The sequence below is a fragment of the Lolium rigidum genome, chromosome 7 (genome assembly GCF_022539505.1).
Source record: "Lolium rigidum isolate FL_2022 chromosome 7, APGP_CSIRO_Lrig_0.1, whole genome shotgun sequence".
Taxonomy (NCBI): Eukaryota; Viridiplantae; Streptophyta; class Magnoliopsida; order Poales; family Poaceae; genus Lolium; species Lolium rigidum.
The window spans coordinates 117,354,258-117,373,701 of record NC_061514.1 but is presented as its reverse complement, the minus strand read 5'-3'; the positions used below and the strand labels follow the sequence as shown (position 1 = coordinate 117,373,701).

General features: G+C 48.4%; 1 protein-coding gene across 2 annotated transcripts; it reads left to right on the top strand.

Moving 5' to 3' along the window:
• The first annotated feature begins 9,315 nt into the window (after positions 1-9,315).
• Positions 9,316-13,844, top strand: LOC124676389 (serine/arginine repetitive matrix protein 1-like). 2 transcript variants are annotated; one of them, XM_047212461.1, is made up of 8 exons: positions 9,316-9,417; positions 10,513-10,652; positions 10,932-10,972; positions 11,084-11,928; positions 12,451-12,531; positions 13,004-13,066; positions 13,423-13,531; positions 13,609-13,844. In XM_047212461.1, exons 1-7 carry the CDS (start codon positions 9,370-9,372, stop codon positions 13,492-13,494), a joined length of 1,290 nt encoding a protein of 429 aa, XP_047068417.1. In that variant the 5' UTR covers positions 9,316-9,369; the 3' UTR covers positions 13,495-13,531; positions 13,609-13,844. The 2 variants fall into 2 exon arrangements, with proteins under 2 accessions (XP_047068417.1, XP_047068416.1); XM_047212460.1 differs by having other exon boundaries at positions 10,932-10,978.
• Positions 13,845-19,444: the final 5,600 nt, after the last annotated feature.

Sequence of the window (19,444 nt, the reverse complement as noted above, 5' to 3'; positions counted from 1 at the left end):
GCGGAGAGGCGGAGTCGGAGGGCTGGCAGGGTGGCCCCACCATAGGCCGGCGCGGCCAGAGGCCAGCCCGCGCGGCCCTATGGTGTGGGGGCCCCCTGGCCCCTCTCCGACTCTTCTTCGGTGTTCTGGAGCCTCCCGGAAAAAATAGGAGGTTTGGCGTTGATTTCGTCCAATTCCGAGAATATTGCCCGAACAGCCTTTCTGGAACCAAAAACAGCAGAACAACAGAATCGGCCTTTCGGCATCTCGTCAATAGGTTAGTTCCGGAAAACGCATAATAATGACATAAAGTGTGAACAAAACATGTCGGTATTGTCATAAAACAAGCATGGAACATCAGAAATTATAGATACGTTGGAGACGTATCAAAGACCAAGCTGTAGATCTGAAAAACCGATTAGCACAGGTTGCCATCAATTTCGAGACGTCGTCCAAAAGGTCGTTTTCAGTGTGGGAGTAGAGTTGAGGCAGATTTATTAGCCCGAACGCTGCTCCCACCACCCCAACGGCTCACCATAGGAAACAAACCTAACCCTAACTACTAGACCAGAACGGAGGAAGAAGGTCCCTCCTCCCCATGCTGCCGCCAGAGCGACAAGCAGAGGGAGAGGAGACCAGACCCAACGCCCTGGCCGGACAAGATTGGGAGGATGTGTGCTGCTGATTGGGGTTTGGTCAGTACATGTACCTCAAAAATGTCCGCCGGAACAGATTTCTTAATTAACTCGTATTGTAAAACCGAATATTTGTGATTTTACATAACCGATGTATTTAAACAATAGTTTTCTCATTTTCATTTACTCGCCGTTCACAATAGTTTTCAGTACTCGATATCATCTCGCTGAGAACAGGAGTACCATTCGTATTGGCTATCGTGCTTCCAAGAGTAGTTGTGCCGGTGGCTATCTATGAAATAAATTTGAAGTTGTATCATGGTGTTTGAACTTTTATTTCAACCATGTTGTTTGGTAGTTTGGAAGTGTGTTGCATCCTACTTTAATTGTTCCTTGAGCTATATCTATTGAAAAGTTTGAATTATTGTACAATATTTACCGGAGCTAGGTATCAGGAAGGAGTGCTAGGAAGTTTTAGATCAAATCTACAAAAAAAAATTACCTCAGAAAACAATGTGCTTGGTGTCAGGAACCAATTAGCTTGGAGGTCTAAAGAGTGGGACGGAAGATTGATGAGTCCCATTTTGGAGGTTCCGGTCAACTTCACTCAAAAGTGCCCGACATATAGAGTGAACTGTTTGGACGAGGAAAGACACACAAATTTCCGAGATAAATCTAATGGGTACTACTAATATGGACATAAAGGTTTGTAAAGTTTTTTTTTTTTGCCAGTCTCTCATTCTTACTAGTTTGAGGGTACCAGGGCGGTTTTCTCCCGTGGTTCTACGAGTGTAGGATATGTGGAGAAGTAGAGAAAGATGTTGGATATTTTGTACTAGGAATCTTGCAAGTGTACATTTTCATCATGTATGTCAAGTGCACATTATTTGAACTTCTTTTGGTAGCCCGGTAATACCTATGACGTAGAAAAAATAAAATTGTTTTTATCGTAGAAGCCACTTCTTTTATGAACTTTTGGGGGTCAACAATGACTCGATCCAACTACCAACTGAAAGTAACACATGCAAAAATTCATCGAGTGATTAGTTTCGTTGTTGTCTTGTGATAAATCATCTAAACCCCTATGGGGACACTAGATGCACTTCCAGAGACGAAACGATATGAGCAAGAGAGGAGTAGACCTTGATTGCGTCGTGAGGATAGTGTGGAAGCACAAAAGATATGGGATGGAGAGCACAGGATACTAAGAGCATCTCCAACAGGCACTGTAAAAGTCACGCGCGGCAAAAAAAAACCGTTAGTTTGCCGCGCGCGGGCGCTCGCCCGAAGCTCCAGCGGAGGCGGAGAAAAGACGCGCGCGCTATAATTTTTGCCGCCCGCGCTTTCGCGCTATCCCGCGCGGGAAACTTGCCGCGTGCGCTGTCGCGCGCGCTATAAACTGGACACGCGCGCACGCGGCCAACCGCCGAATCTTCCACGCGTCTGTCTCTCTCCCCGCCTCTCTCTCTCTTCCGCCGCCGTTCCACCTCCGACCGCTCCGCCTCTGCGCGACTCCGCCTCCGCGCGAAGATGCCTCCGCGCCGCCGCCCCACCTCCGGCTACCACGGCGTTCGTGCGTGGCCGAGCGGCCGCTTCGACGCGGAAATCCGTTCCGGCGAGGAGCGGATTCACCTCGGCACGTTCAACACGGCGCAGCCGCCACCGCCGGCTATCACGCGCGAGCAGCAGCGCCGCCGTCGGGAGCTGGAACAACGGCTACTCATCGCCGAGCGCGACGAGGCCCTCCGCCTCGAGTGGGCGCGGAAATTTCCGGAAGATGTCGCCGCCACCGAATCGTTCTACGCGCAGAAGGAGGAGGAGAAGGCGGCGGCGAAGGCGAAGAAGAAGGCGAGGCGCGACAAGCGTCGTGCGGAGTCCGCGGCGAAGAAGGCGGCGAGGGCAGAGAAGGCGGCGAGGAAGGAGGAGGAGAAGAAAAACGGCGCAGGGCCGTCCACCATCATCCTCTCCTCCTACTCGTCCTTCGAGTGGACTTCGACGCTGGTGTCGGAGACGACTCCGAGCTCGCACTCCTCGGACTTCGACTGGGACTCGGAGTCGGAGTAGACTGTAGAAGTGTAGTTTCAAATGTCGCTCCGAGTGTAGTTTCAAATGTCGAACTTTTAATATATTTCGTAATTTTTCGTGTTTGATTCATATTTCGAACGAAAATGAAGCAACGCGCTGCATAATGGCGTTTCCGGTGGCGGAGCACTTTTGCCGCCCGAGCACGCGCGGCAAAATGGCGCTTCCAGCGGGGCGACTTTCGCGCCAACGCACGGTATCGGTTTACAGCGTGTTGTAAATGACTTACTTTTAGCGCGCCGATTTTTGGAGCTTCTGTTGGAGATGCTCTAAAGCGGCTGCGCAAATGGGGAGACACGAACTGGGTTATGTCGTTAAAGCCAAGTTGACGCTTTTCTATGTTTAAATTTTTTTCATATAAATATACTCGGTAGTAACATTTCCAGCAATAAACCAATTTCAACAAAGAAAACTCTAATTTGTAAACAATATCAGGCTACATCTTTTCATCCTATATACAAAGAGACCCAAAAGTAATACAAATTACAAATAGATCATTGGACCATCTAGCGACGACTACAGACACTAGCGCGAGCCGAAGGCGCACCGCCGTCTTCGCCCCTCCATCACCGGAGTTAGGCAAGCTTGTCGTAGTAGAGCTTGTTGTAGTAGATAGATGGGAAGTCGTCGTGCTAAGGCCCCAAAGGACCAGCGGACTAGAGCAACAACCGTCACCAATGATGACAACTGTAGATCGGAAGAGATTGACCCGAAACCACACCAGTGAACTCGAAAACCGGCCAGATCCCAGGAGATCCGCCGGACACACAACTCCACGCGCCCTCCGCCGGCGCTAGATGCACCACCGGAGAGAGGATAAGGCGGGGAGCACCTTATTCTGAGTTCAGGAAGTAGGCGTTGCCTCACCATCCTGAAGAAGACACTGAAAACAAACTAAACGAAGAACGGAAACCTTCCCACCGGCGAGAGGCCGCGATGCGCCACGCCTCCAAAGCCCAAAGTCCACTGGAGATGGAGTAGATCGACAGCGTCGCCGGCGAGAGGGACGGAACCCTAGATGGGTTTCACGATCGCCTGCCTCATGTGTCCTCTCTTCCGTACCGGTTCGGTAAGACTTAGATGTAGCAAACTTAACATAATACAATACAATACAAACCAACTTAACTTAACTTACATACTAAAAAATGTCTTTGGAGGTCATTTAATCTTGTGCTATATCGTACTAGTCACTTTGTGTTGTTCTTTTAGTTCTTGTACCGTATCATCCTTGTGGTTTGTGCTCTGCACATGATCGTCCATCGAATTAAGCCTAGGAGCATCCTGACTATCGGTTCGGGTTGTGGGCCGGCGATTCCTTTTTACTCTCCGTTGCACCCTTCTTGTTGTGGTTGCCACTTGATCACTACGCATGGTGATGCGCAAGCGACCCAGACCCAATGTCATCTCTGGAACTGGTGCGTTACGAGCGGCGTTGGAAACCTCTCCTCTTCCCATATTCACACATAAGCTCGGAACCACGGTGTACGATCTCTTGACAAGCCGCCACAGCTGCACTTTCCCTAAACATTTCGCAAAACACTCTTTCCAGTGAGTTTGATCATCTGGTTGGTACTTGATTTCTATTGATCTCAGGTTCTTGTGCTGAACAAGTGTTTTAACACGTTGTTTGGAAGCCTCTATCTTTCTTCTGCCCCCCTTGAGACGACCTGAAAACTGTTGGAAGTACAGGGTTTTTAGCTTCTATGTATGCGTAAGCTATATACAAGAAACAAAAGACTAAAAGCTCAAAAAAAAAAGACTAAAGTGTATAGCATAGTTGCAAGGTGTTTGCTCTGGTACAACCCCTCCCCTAAACTCAAAGCAAATTTAAATACAAGAACGACTGAGATCGCTTGATACCCCTTTGTTTAATATTAAACGGGTATACGTAGCTACAGAACCCATATGACCCAACTAAATTGTATGAATATGCCGCATATGTATGTATATAATTATGTATGTACGTGGATTATTGGTGCCGATTCGTCCGCGCGGTGGCGGTCGTGGCCGTCGAGCGGGAAGGGCGACAAGGTGGATGGACGGCCACGAGGCACTGTGAGGCGACACGAGCCTCGGCAATGCCTCGTAGGTCCGTACCGGTATGGTTGGGGCGGCGTGCAGGCTAGACAGCGGCGTGAACGGCCAGACAGTCCAGTGCAATTCGGCCGAACTGTTCATCGCGTTGGGAACGAGACTAGCCGGACTGTCTTGCGGTGCCTGCACCGGACTATTTTGCGGCGCCGGACTGTCTTGTGGTGTTCGTGTTGGACTGTCTTGCGGTGCCTGCCGGATTATCTTGCGGCAACTATATACCTATACGTGGAGGTACTGAGTTTTGGATTTAGATTTAGACATGGGTCTAAACAATATCGGTTGGGTTTTGTTGAGTTTAGGGAGGAGGTTATACTGGAGCAAGCCTCCAGTTGCAGATGAGCAAAACGTATACCTTGCAGTGGTACAATCCAATCTTCTCCAGATTAGGGGTACTGTCAAGGATTCTCAGCAGCACTTGTGAGTTGAACGCTCCAACATCACAGCAGCGGAGAACCAATGTTGTCAGGTTTTGGAACACCGGGAATTCTTGAGATTCGTGGTCCAGCAATGCCTGAAATACACGAACAGGAGAGTGAAAATAGAATTATGCAGCTATTGGGTTGTGCATCTAGCTAGCTACAGGTCGCAGAATGCGTACCTTCGTGGTGAACCCCGAGAGTCGTAGGATCCGGACGTTGGACAATCGTGCGAGGAAGACGCGCATGGACCTCAGGAACTCGAGCTTGGTCTTGTTGGGCCGTTTGTTCGGCCGGTCCCGGTCGTATATACAGATGGACGCCCTGGCAAGCGACGCCAGCGCGTCGTGTCCCGGACCAGCAGTGATCACCGGGTGGACGCCCGTGCCGCCGAACGGAACAAAGAGGAAGAGGGTGGCGAGGTGAGGAGAGGCGATGGCCAACGTAATGGCGGAGGAATAGGGGTAGCTCATTCTGCAGAAGAGCGTGAGGAACTTGAGCGAGGGCGAGGCGATGGTGCAGTGGGAGGAGTGGTGGTGGCAGTTGTCGATGCGCAGGTCCTGGAGGACCGGGCACAGCGCGCCGAGCCTCTCCGCGAAGCCGTGCCGCAGCGTCACGCCGAAGAGCGTGAGCGTCGTCAGGCGGCAGGCGTTGGCGGCCAGGTTGACGTGGCCCGGCGGCCACTCGACCATGCCTCTGATGTCGCCGAGGCTGCAGCGGATGTCGACGGCGGCCGGGCGGCGCCTGAGGCCGCGGCGCATCCACCTGTCGGCGCTCGCGCTCCCGCCGTCGACCAGGTGCAGGCGGAACGTGTCCAGAGGCGTCCGCGACGACGGCGCGGCGCCGGCGAACGCCAGCATGCTGTCCGCGAAGTCCTCGAAGCGCCCGCGCTGCCGGGAGCCGGGCACGTGGCTGCCGGGGAACTGGCGCTGGTCGATGTCCACGCAGGGCACGGAGCGCCACAGGTGTCTCCACCGCCGCGACAGCGCGCTCGTCTGCACGGCCTGCCGGGAGTGCAGGCGCGCGAGGATGGCGTGCAGGAGGCAGTCCGGCAGGTCGCTCAGCCGGTCATCCGCCGTGTTCTGGCGTCGGGCACGCTTGCGCGAGGGGAGCGCCGTCGGCGGCACCGATTCCACCTCGACGCTGCTAACCATCGCGGGTCGCTCGGCTGTGTCTGTACTATCCACTCTTACAGCTACGGGTACAAGGAAGGTCGTTTGATCAACGAACAGGTTAGTCGGCGACTATTTATGTACCAAACGTTTGGCCCGAGATGGAGTCCGAGACGTGTCGGCCTCCGAGCTCCGACTCCGATCACTTGGTGGGCACAGGCGCTCAGCATCCCGTGTGTCACTGTGTGTCTGTGTCTGTGTCTGTGTCGATCGGGTTACTCTTTTTCTTTGGCAGCTTGCTCCGATCCGGTTACACTTTTCTGTTTGGCAACTTCGATCGGGTTACGGTAGCTAGCTTCATTTTGCTCTGATATGCGGTTATACAAAAAAAAACGAGAATGAAAAATAAAATGATGCAAAAATTGCACATCTGGACACAAATATAAATTACACGTCGCATTCAGGTTCAGTTACACGAGCAAATACGTGTTTATATCACATTGGAGCAAAAAAACAAAAAAAACAGCTCCAAAGAAAGATGTAGATGCAAAAATAGCCCAAATTTTTACACAAATATACATCATATGGGTGGTGATGTATCGCATAAAAACGCCGCGTGCACCTCCAACCGCCACTTTGTCGTTTCCTCCTTCCCCACCGCGCGCGCCTGACCGCATCCGCCGGCCAGCCACTCCCTCGCCACTCGCCGGTCCTATTCTCGCCTCGCCGGACTCTTCCCGGAAACGCACGGTCGCCTTGGTGAAATCGGATTGCCGTCGATCTCGGTTCCGGCAGATTTCGGCCGAGCGCCGCCGTGGCCGGCCCTCTTCGCGGTCGTGGAACGATGATCTGCCGCCAACGATGGGAGGCTACTCTTCGTTGAGCTTGGGATGGTAAGATTGGGCATGTCTGTGACCGTCGCTCCCCATCTACCCCGGCCACCACTGCTTGCTGTCTCCACCTCGTCCGCCTCGCACTAGTGGCGCTTCTTTGCGTCGGTGCCATCTCCCTGCTGCTTGTCATCGCCGTCCCTCTGCTGCTCGTAGTCGCCGCCCCCTGCTGCTCGTCGTCGCCGCCAACAATTGCAACAAAGGTAGCAATTTTGTCTCTTTTTCTTGCAATACTTGTTTGATAATTCTAGTTGTTAATCGACACAATCAAATGTAGATGAATTCGATTTCGTATGACTACACGACATCTGCCGAAGAGTTTCATATGGAAGAGGAAGAAGACATAGGCATGACGCTTGCATTGCACACGCACAAGAATAAGCGCCCGAAACATGGCGGCTCAGTCATTGGATGTGAGACACTCAAGAGAGAAAAGGCCGATGCCGACTACCGGCTGATGCACAACTATTTTGATGACCCGCACCCGCCCATCTATCCCGAGCGCTACTTCCCCCGCCGGCTTCGGATGGGGACGGAGTTGTTCAAATACATTGCGGAAGCGGTCAAGTTGCGCGACACCTTCTTCGAGCAAGATCGTGTCGCCGCTTCATTGAGTGTTGTCATTCGATCCGTGATGAAGATACCCATCAAAATCTTCAGAAGGATCTCATGGAAGAGTGGTGGACATGATGGGGGCAACAACGGAGTGGTGGGCGTCATTGAATTATGTGATGAACTATGTGAGTTTGTGGATGAACTGCGAGTGTTTGTGATAAACTATGCATGTGTGTGAGTTGATTTGTGTGCAAGTTGATGAAGAGCTACTCATGTAATAATGACGAACTATTTGTGTAATGTACTATTTATTATTGTTTATATTTTATTTGTGTTTTCAAATCATTTTGATATGATATTCATCCATATGCTTGCAATTCTGAAATATACATCACCTAGGTGGTGATGTAAAATACATCACCTGCTCGAGCACACTTAGGAAGGGTGGTGTATTTTACATCATTTGAGTGTAAAAAATAGTAAAAAAAGTAAAAGCAGGTGATGTAAAATACATCACATGTGATGTAAAATACATCATCTCTTGGAGATGCTCTAAGCAATTACACGTCTATAAACAATTACACGTTCATGTGCAATTACTCGTCTATAAGCAATTACACGTCCATGTGCAATTACACGCCTATAAGAAATTACGCGCCTATAAGCAATCACACGTCTTTGTGCAATTACGTGTCAATGTGAGCAATTACGTGTTCCTACGCAAATACATGTCTATAAGCAATTACCGCGTTCGTGTGCAATTACGTGTCCATAAGCCATCCGCGTGCAATTACACGTTTATAAGCAATCACCTGCCCATGTGTAATAACCAGTGTGCAATTACGCGTCAATAAACACAAGTGCGATTACAAGTGGAGGTTGGGGGTTTGTGCATAGCGGGTTTTTTCTTTTATCTTACGGTTTGGTGATTTGATTACGGTGGGATGTGAATATGTGATGGTAGCGTCTAACATTGTTTCAACCTTAATCTGAACAGACGGATTCACTGATTAGATGGTCCAAATTGTTTGGATCCCCCGCTCTAGATCTTTTTATATAAGTGGAGATTTATTTGACGGTTCGGTGATTTGATTACGGTGGGACGTGATGGTTGTGTCTAACACTATTTTAGCCTTAATCTGAACCGAGTATTCACTGGTTAGATGGTTCAGATTGTTTGAATCTGCCCCTTTGATTTGTTTATATTAGTGAAAGATATATAAAAGAATAAGATCACAAAGGGCTCATCACACCACTAAATACAGACAAGAGAAGACAGACAATAAACGTCATGAAATAAGCTATAATATGGGAGAATTAAAATTATTACGAAAAGGATTCGCAAAAAAAAAATTATTACGAAAAAACCTTTAAAATATTCTTTTAGGAAAACCAAAAGCTCAAAAAAGGCCTGCGTCTATGCATCGAACCCCTCCTCCCCACTCCCGTCTCAAGCGCCGGTAAACTTCAGCACGCCCCAATCTCCTCCATTCACCACAAACCCTAACCGCCCCCTCTCGCGTCGCGCCGCGCCGCGCCGCCCCGCGCCACCGTCCTCCTCGCCGGCGGAAGCTACCCTCTACGCGGGCGCGGCGGAGTTGCGGCGATGGCATCCTCGGCCAAAGTCACCATCACCCTCGGACGCAGCGGCCAGGTGAGCCGTCGCCCAGGATCTCCGCGCTCCAATACCCGGCCGGATTCCGCCGTGCCTTTCATTCCTCCTTTTAGATTCGATTGTCGTTCGGCTGATTTAGAAGGCGATCGGATGCGCAGCTTTAGCCTAACCGTAGCTGTAGCGTGCGCGCCGCGGGATGCCCGGTTTCCAGTGTTAATAGCTGCGATTGCTTCTGTGCCTCTAGCGGTGGAAACCTCGCTGGCCTCAGCTTCGTCTCCGCTGAAGGTTCTAAGTGAGTGTCACAGTATAGGAAGTTGTGATTTCCTGAAGGTATTGATTAGTGTGCGAGTAGAGTGTCCAGATTTTAGTTTGTTGTTTACCAAATGCACGAACGGAGATGATGTTTTTGGATGTTCGAATGTTATGGGATTTAGGGAAGGAGTCTCTGGATATCTTTGCAAGGGGAGTGGTTATTATTGGTGTCCCTTCAGAGAAATAAGATGAGACTGGGAACGATTAGGACAAGTAAATAACTGGATGAAATGCTGAGAGGGAAAGTGCCGATGCGGATTAAGTACATTGTTTATGCCGCTGAGTATGTGTGTAGAGACTAATGGCTCTCGAATGACTAAGCCTGTAACACAAATTTTAGTTGAGGAGACACAACCAAAGACTCTGTATTGGATGTTTTCTTGTAGTTTCTGTTCAGATCTTCAGGATACACCCTGTTCCCCAATGGTTCATTGCTCTCTGCTGGCTGTTCTGATGATTACCGTTATAACGCATCCTAAATTGAGAGCTTGTGGTGATGCTAGTGGAATGGTGCTAGAATATATGTCAAATCCATCTCGTTCTTGTTTGCGCTTTTACAATTTTAGCGGACTAACTCAGGCTACAACCTGATTGATTTAATGTCTAGTTATGCTGTTTGGCTTCTTGGACATAGTGGGGCGCTTGTAACTATATTGAACTCAGGAACTTAATGGTTCAATTTTTTATTTATTTTATCCCGTGTTGTGGATGTTTAGCTTGGGTTGCCAATGCCTTGTATTGCTTAGATATTTTCTCTTCCTTGTAAGGCTTCAGAATGAATTGTACAACTTTAGCTTCTTTACCTTAATTTTCTGGGCGCAGGTTGTTAAAAGGCGAACTATTTCTGATATCGGTATTCATGATGAATTGCCAGTATCAGGAAGAAAGCGACCTGTTAGAGAGAGATTAGGAAATACTGTGGTTGATTCTGATTCGTATGGAAGCCAGCAGGGTAATAAAAGGTATATTTCCTCGATCTAGTAGTATTCATTGTTTCTTGAAACAAGTGTTGTGATGTTTCTAAGTAGATCTGTGACATACAAAGTAATATTCACACCAGATAGTTCAGGTTCTCATTTTGTTTTTGCTCTGCAAATTATTCAACTTCTTATTACCCTTGAACATATGCTACAGCTTTATTTTAGTTTATTTTTTATTTTTAAGAAAGCACTAGCTGTAGCAGTACACGTCCATTTTCTATTTGCACGTGCTTACTTAGAAATTTTGCTGTTCTTTTGCAGACGGCAAACCGAAAGCAGTAGCTTACAGATTGGAGATGATGGTTTGGGTGATTATAAAAATTTCGTTTTTTGCTATCCCATATGCTAGAATATAATAGTGAGCTTTTTAGTTGACACTTCTTTTTTCTTGCATGTGTTGGGCTGCATAATAGTTGAAGTTCGCCAGATTGGCAGGCATGATTTAAGGCTGAAGCTAATGAGGAAAGGCTTGTCAAAGAAGAGCAACAGTGAGACAGAACAGAATGGAGTGGATCTCCGTGAAAAGCTTTCACGGAATTCAAAGAATCTCCAGGGATATGAAGCCAGAGGGCGTGTTCCAGAATCAAGATCTAGTTATGATGTGAGAGAGGTCCCAGAATCAGGATCTGGGTATGGTTCGAGGGGGAGAGTCCCAGAGTCAAGAGCCTCTACTCTTGCAAGCCAATTGCCCTCTGCACGGTGTGCAGACGATTTGATCAAGTTTGATTCTTCAGGAAAACCTTATTCCTCATGGACTGCTGGTGGTTTGAGGCATAGCTCCCCAGACAATCTTCCAAGTGTTCGAAGGGACTTGACCCCCCCAAGAAGTGTTCGAAGAGGCATGTCTCCTCCAAGGAGTGTCCGAAGAGGCATGTCTCCTCCAAGAAGAGGCATGTCTCCCCCAAGAAGTGTTCAAAGAGGCATGTCTCCCCCAAGAAGTGTTCGAAGAGGCTTGTCTCCCCCAAGAAGCGGTCGAAGAGGCTCGTCTCCTCCAAGAAGTGTTCGAAGAGGGATATCTCCCCCAAGAAGTGTTCGAAGAGGCATATCTCCCCCAAGAACGTATGACCAGGCCAGGTCCATTCCACCTCCTGGATCTGTCGGTGCCACAAGATCTTCAAGTCACATCGCAAGAGATGTTCCTGACACATTAAGAACCCATCAACCTTACGAAGGAAATTCTACCATTTTGCTTGATACAGTACAACCAGCTAATGGAATCAGTTCATCTGGCGCACGTCTGCCTATGGACACTGTACTGGTTTGTATTTCTCTCATAGGCTTCTGCTTTTTTGATTCGTTGCTTTTTTTGTTCTCAGCTGTTAAATTTTTCTTTTGAGACCACATCTGTTATTTGTCCTGTAATGCTGTTCTTGATAGGATACTTGGCAATTAAAACTGAAAATAGTGCTCGATTATGAACTTATTACAAAAAGTTCATCTTGAACTTTAGTTAGGTTCTGTGTTTGTGCTTCTGAGTGCAACAGTCTCAGAACACCAAAAGATATTCTAAAGTTGGCATCATTATACACATATATCCGGCACATCCATTCTTATGCTGACCACCAGCATAGTTTTGTTCACTTTGCCCGTAGTTCCAGGCTTATAGTTGAATTTCTGTTCACTTTACCCATACATAGTTATGTATGTGAGAAATCAACTTCCAGTTATGATGACCATTAGCTGAGTTTCAGGCCAATTATATCAGTGAGCTTTTGGATATGAATTCTATAGTTAACATTTGCTCTGGAATTATCTGACATTGTTCTATGTGCTTTTGCAGACAGAAGTACCGCTGACAGTTACTGGATTACTGAAGTCACTGGGACTTGAGAAGTATGTTTGTCTCTTTCAGGGCGAGGAGGTGACTTCCTTTACTTCTCGATTTGTTTCCAACTTCTAATTGTTTCTTATGGGCAAATATACAATCTTCATTTTGATACCGGTTTATCTGTTATGTATTGGCTAGCCAGACTGAGTCGTATTTGAAAGGCTTATATTTGATCTTTTGAGTGGAGTTATGAAGCTGTGCTCCCTCAAAGAGCTCGGTTCTTTTGCAGATAATTTATTAGAAATTTTGTTCTAGTCTCTTATCTTTCTTTTCTTTCATGATTATTATTCTATAGGTTCATGCCTATGCTTGCTCTTCTGTTGGTTACACCTATTGGATCTTTAAACTATCTGTTTGCTGTCTCAAGCTTTTTTTCTTTCTTTCTTTCTTTCAGAAATGTCCAAACTGTCCATTTGAGCATTTCATGAGCGTATATTTAGACATATGCTTTATGGATTAATCACTATGATGGTTCATCATTTGCTTTGTATTCACTTGTTTTCAGGTGGATATGACTGCGTTGAGTCAGATGAAAGATGGCGACCTGAAAGATATGGGAGTACCAATGGTAAGTATTTGTATAGCTCAATTATGCTAGCATGTTTACATGATATATAGCAATGTTCTTATTCCAAGTATGTATTTCTCTACTACAGCACTGTTGTTGTTAGTCTTGAACTCTTGATGATGACAATAAGGTTCTGTATCTGAATTTCATTCAAAAGATTCACTGTAGAAAGGCTAGTCTCTATGTGACTACACGCTGGTGACATTAATGTTAAGGCAATTCAAACGTGATGCTGCTTCATTTGTACTTAGACATGGGTTTCAGGCTTGCAGCACATCCTTTCCTAGATTTTAGGCTTTCTTTTCTGGCTTTTTTGGTACTAGTTCTGATTTTGACTAGAGTTTGTCATGGATCAGGGACCTAGGAAGAAGATTCTCCAAGCAGCGGCACCCTATGCAAAACAATGGCAAAGATGCCCCATGATCTAGGACGTGGAACATTGGCTGGAGAATGCAATTTACTGATGTAAGCTACCCTGCTGTGGATCTTGTATATCCTCACCGGTAGCCTGTCTTAGTTAACCTTATTTTTGTTGCTGATAGATTATTGCTGCCATGTTGTTGGCTTGTATAAAGTCATCTCTGTCAGCTGATGCTCCCAATTCTTCCATTCACGATCTGCTACCCATCAGTAATTGTGAAGAGTGGCAGGCTTTAAAACAGATGGGTACATATGTGTCTAGCAGCGTGATCGGCCTGGGCTTTTTTTGTATTTCGGAAACATATGGGAGTGACAACTAATCCAATCTATTATGTATGCCAAATGGCCATCAAATTCACCCAGAGGGTTACTGATGAGTACTAGGCTCATGTTTGTACCAGTCTGAGTGCTCCCTCCGTTCCATTAAAGTTGTTTGAGAATTGTTAAAATTTATATGTATCTAGACAACCTTGTTACATTGGCATGCTTTAGCAAGTCGATGGTACATAGTTCTGTTGCTTGTACTATCGTTCTGCTTCATGAGTAGATGTTAGCTGGAAACAGTGGTTAGCCATTACAGCTGAATAGCTGGTGGCTCCGCATGATCCTTGCAAGTAGCTCCTGCCCGTAGTCCTTTTCTAATCATTGTGCAATGACACGATCTGTTCGGCCGGGAAGTGGTCATAGATGTTTCGCCTAATCGTCGTGATCCAAACTGTAACGAGAAAGGGGTCGAATCGAAGAACCCCCAGATGCTCCCTGTCCCGGCATCGGTCCATCTGATTTTGATGTCTATGCCAGTCTCTGAAGGCCAGCAGCGTGGCCTCCAGGGTCCACTATTAAGACGCAATCGAAAGGTTTACCCGACATGGACCGGCCGGATGCTGTACGAGAAAAGATATGTGCCAATGCTACCTTTCCCTTCCATGTGCGAACCGGTGGCAAGGCATTCTGCTCTGCCCTTCGTTGCGGGTGCAACCTTTGGATACGAGATTACGCTTCTTTTTGTGTACCAGATGGCTGCTTAGAGCAACTCTAACATATACCCAATAACCTGCTGGAACTGTATTTTTGCAACGAGCTTACGGATTCGGGCTGAAAGTGGCCTAGACGAGAGCCTAATCTCGCTGTCTGGCCCTGTTGACGTCAGAAACCCACCGGCGGGCAGCGACTGGTCAACACCGTAGAGCCGGGAACAACTAGGGCTGCGGCTGGCCCCAGTCCCTCAGAGCGACGGCCCGCAAAGCCTCCTGGTCGCGCGCCGATGCAAATTGCAAGGGCGTGCCACCCGACCTATACCGGTCGGGAAGGTGTGGATGATGCCTCGCTTAGTTTCTGCAGGGCACACACGTACACGTTAAATACGAGCCTCGATCGGCTCTCGAGTTATCCTGTGAATCGGCTCATGGAGCCGATCCACCCATGATTCGTCCAAGGTGGCCGAATATATGGTGGTCCCGCTTGATCAAGATAAAGCATATGAGATCCACGACGATTTGGGGTTTTCACCGCATAATCGGATCATCCTACTCACGATTGGGCCTCGCGCTCGCGCACGGTGATCGTAAGCCACTCCTAGACAAGGCCTAAAAACCAACACGAGGTTGATCCTCGGAACATCCTGTCTAGGGCCAGCAAACTACACCCTACGCGCCGCTGGATCCTCCAACCCTTTGTAAGGCCTAACTATTGCGGATGTTAAACTAATCCTTGATGAATCAAGGAGCAACCGTAACGGATCAGATCTACTAAATAACGATCAAGCGGGTGCCGCCCTCGCACCCATGATGAGGTACAAGGACGGCTAGATGCGCAAGGGTTGCACTACGACGACATATGACACTAAGAACAATGCTAACCATAACACATCTATGATAACTACGTTGCTCGCCATCAAAAAGGCTTCGAGCACGAGCAACGCATGAACAACGTGGGCAGGCTCGTGCTTGCCTAGATCGCAAGATGCGATCTAGGCGGCATGGTGCTTACCGGAGAAACCCTCGAGACGAAGGGGTTGGCGATGCGCCGAGATTGGTTTGTGTTGAACGTTGGTTGTTGTTTATTCCATAAACCCTAGATACATATTTATAGTCCAGGGGACTTTCTAATGTGGGCGTGCACCAAACCGTGCACGAGATAAAATCTAACTTCTACGTAGCCTACTATATATTAAGATACACGGGCTAACTAGCCCAAACTCTGCGTATAAAGGCCGATTCACCTATTTCTTGATGTACACATCTTCAAGTCCATCTTGATCGCGGCCCACCTCTAGCTTGGTCAAATTCTGGTGATAACACATGCCCCCCTGGTTTTGGAAATGATATTTCCAAAATCATTATGCTTTCTTTCGTCGGGTCATGTCGTGGCAGAGCAGAACTGTTGTAGCATCCGTCATCATGACACTTTGTCTTCCCCACTTCTCTGTGAAATTTGACAGCTTTAGCATCACTTCCTCGGAAATTGCAATGGCATTGAATCTCCACTAGGCTCCTCATTATTTAACCATGCCAATTGACCAGTCCTCTTCATCCCCTTCCTCTGCTCTAGCGGTCGGCACCAAAAAACCCTCTCCTTCTGTAGCAATGTCTTCCTCTTCCTCCTCCGCTTCAGGCTTCTCCCTCCAATCGTCGCCGAAGAACAAGGAAGAAGACGATCCCCGCTCCGGGGCGAATCCCATCTCCTCTGACAAGGAGAAGAAAGAAAAAGGAGCGGAAAGGACTGAGGCCTCCCCCTCCACCAGGCTTCCGCCGAAGAAGCGCTCCCGCATGTGGGCGGACAGCGAGGACGACGATGATGACGAGGAAGAAGAGGATGAGGAGGAGGAAGATGATTCCTCCTCCTCCGCGGGATATCCTCCAACGAAGCGCTTCCGCAGCTGGGCGGATAGCGAGGATGATGACGATGACGAGGAGGAGGAGGAAGCTCCAGCTGACGGCTGGGGCAGCATCGGCGAGGAGCTTCCTGGGAGCAGCGCCGACGACCTCGACGACGGCGATGATGAAGACGGCGACGACTAGTGGAGTAGGACTAGTAGTTAGCAGTGCACTAGGCACCAGATCCCTCTTTTGAGAGCCATCGGCTCTTCTAGTAAAGCCGCTTCTTTGAATTAATGAGAATTGTTCTTTCAATCTCTCTTTTCATTAATCCAATCTCCATCAAGACCGATAGCAACGAATCGGATTATTATTTTCTCTCGACCGTGGTATTTTGCAATCCCACAGCCGATGATTGTTCATCGGCTAATTTGAGCAACCAGTCTCCTTCCCTTTCTTGCAGCAACCCCAATCGGCTCCTGAAAATATAGAGCATCCACTAGATTAGCTGCCCCCCGAGCCTTAGTCAAGGCGAGGACATCAGCAAGGACGTGCTCCAAGGAACTCATGAAGCTGAACTGAACACCATCTTGGCGCAAATCTGAGCTTCGTGGGCCTCGTATAATTGTTCTAGAGTCGATGGTGGCGACATCGGCTTTATATTTTTTTTTTTACGGCCGATTGCATCGGCCCCCATACTTTGGTACCCATGATTGGATCATCTCTTTTTGCTGGCCGACTCTAATCGGCCTCCCTACCTTAGTGCCCATCATCCCACATGCTTGGGAAATACTTCTTGAGGTGTTGACCATTTATGGCCACTGGGAACTTCTGTCCGTCCAACTCTTCCAACATGTATGCATTACCTTTCAAGGCCTGGACGACTTTGTACGGACCGTGCCAATTAGGAGACCACTTGCCATATGCCTTGTCCCTGGTTCCTAACGGCAACACAGCTTCCCATACCAGGTCACCAACCTGAAACTCCTTTGGTCTAACCTTCTTATTGTAGGCCCGAGCTACCCGGGCTTTGTTTTCCTTAATCTTTTCCAACGACCAAAGCCTAAGCTCTGTTGCATCCTCAATAGTGTCACTCATCAAAGCTGCATATTCGTCTGCCGTCAGGTCATCCTGAAACGTGACACGTCTTGATCCAGCCGTAATCTCCCAAGGTAATACGGCTTCTTGCCCATAAACAAGCTGGTACGGCGAAGTCTTTATAGCTCCATGGCATGACATGCGGTAGGCCCATAATGCCTCTGATAACTTCTCATGCCAATCCCTTGGGTTTTCTTCAATCTTTCTCTTGATCAGCTTGATTAAGCTCGATTGGACGCCTCGGCTTGCCCGTTAGCCCGAGCATAGTACGGAGATGATCGGATCAGCTTAATCCCCATGTCATCGCGAGAATCCCCTGAACTCTTTAGACACAAAGACCGAACCTCCATCGGTCGTGATGGTTTGGGGAATCCCGAACCTATGAATCACGTGTTCCTTCACGAACTTAATCACATCTTCTGATTTTACCTTCTTCATAGGGACGGCTTCCACCCACTTGGTGAAGTAATCTGTGATGGCCAAAATCCATTCGTGTTTCTTACTCGAAGCCGGATGGATTTTTCCGATCATGTCCATGCCCCACCCTCGGAATGGCCAAGGTTTGATGATCGGGTTCATCGGCCGATCTTCGGTACCATCCGAATCTTCCCAAACATCCGGCATGCACGGCACCCCTTGTAGTAATTGAAGCAATCTTCAAGCATGGTGGGCCAATAGAACCACTGAGCGCCTAATTAGCCACTTCATCTTGTGAGCCGACCGATGAGTTCCACGGGCGCCTTCATGCACCTCATGTAAGAGCCGATTAGACTCAGTTGGTCCCAGGCACTTGAGTAGTAACCCTTCCAACGTCCTGTAGAACATGTCGTCTCCTATGAGGACGTACTTCATGGCTTTGTATCTTACCCGCTTAGGTGCCCCCCGAGCCGAATCTTTTAAGTAATTGAAGATTTCGGCTCTCCAATCATTTTGTTCCAGGAATTGGACCTGAACTTCTGACCCTTCAGGTGTATCTATGTAACCTGACGCCATTTGCGCGAGATTGTTGGCCTCGGTATTCTGGGATCTTGGAACCCAATTAAAGTTGATGTACCGAAACTGTGTCATTAACTCACGGCATTCCATCCAATATGGGAAAAGCGATTCACTCTCGCACTTATATTCATCCGTGAGCTGGTTGATTACCAACTTGGAGTCCCCAAAAAGTTCTCATCGCTTCGCTCCGGCTTCTAGTAGCAACTCCATCCCCTTACGTACCGCCTCATACTCCGCCACGTTGTTGGTGCAAGGGGTAGACAATCTGATGGAGAAGGAGTATTCCGTCCCCTAGGCGATACGAGCGGAATGCCGATGCCACAACCATCGTCGCAAGCCGATCCATCGAAGAACATAGCCCATGCACGTATGGATAGTGCTGCTATATTGGTACTGATTCGCTCAGCTATGAGATCGGCCAATGCTTGTCCTTTGACTGCTTTCGCAGGCTGATACCGAAGGTCGAACTCCGACAACGCAAGCATCCATTTACCCAATCGGCCTTTCAACACGGGGGCCGACAGCATGTGCTTGACAACGTCGGACTTGCATATGACGAAGATCTCTGCCGTCAAAAGGATGTGGTGCAGCTTGGTGCAGGTAAAGACCAGACAGAGGCACAGTTTCTCGACCTCAGGGTACCTTGTCTCCGCGTCCAACATCCTTCTGCTGAGGTAGAAAACGACCTTTTCAACGCCCTCGTAGAGTTGCACCACCACCGAGGCGATGGATGTGTCAGCTACTGACAAGTAAATGTAGAACGGCCTGTCTTGCTGGGGCGGCACTAGCACGGGTGGTGTCGTCAGATACCGTTTAATGTCATCGAACGCCTGCTGCTGTTCTGCCCCCCAGTGAAATTCGTCATCGGATTTAATCTTCACCAAACCCATGAACGGCTCGATCCGTCCTGACAGGTTAGAGATGAATCGGCGAACGAAGTTGATCTTGCCGATAAGACGCTGGAGTTCCTTCTTCGTGGTGGGCGGCTGCATGGTACGCACTTGCCTCCGACTCTTCGAGGCCGATCTCAATTCCTCGCTCATGGACC

Bases quoted from the DNA above. Each gene is read 5' to 3' on its own strand.
- LOC124676389 (XM_047212460.1), top strand. From the start codon at position 9,370: ATGGCATCCTCGGCCAAAGTCACCATCACCCTCGGACGCAGCGGCCAG. The intron at 11,929-12,450 runs GTTTGTATTTCT...GTGCTTTTGCAG, and splicing joins TGCCTATGGACACTGTACTG to ACAGAAGTACCGCTGACAGT. The intron at 12,532-13,003 runs GTGACTTCCTTT...ACTTGTTTTCAG, and splicing joins GTCTCTTTCAGGGCGAGGAG to GTGGATATGACTGCGTTGAG.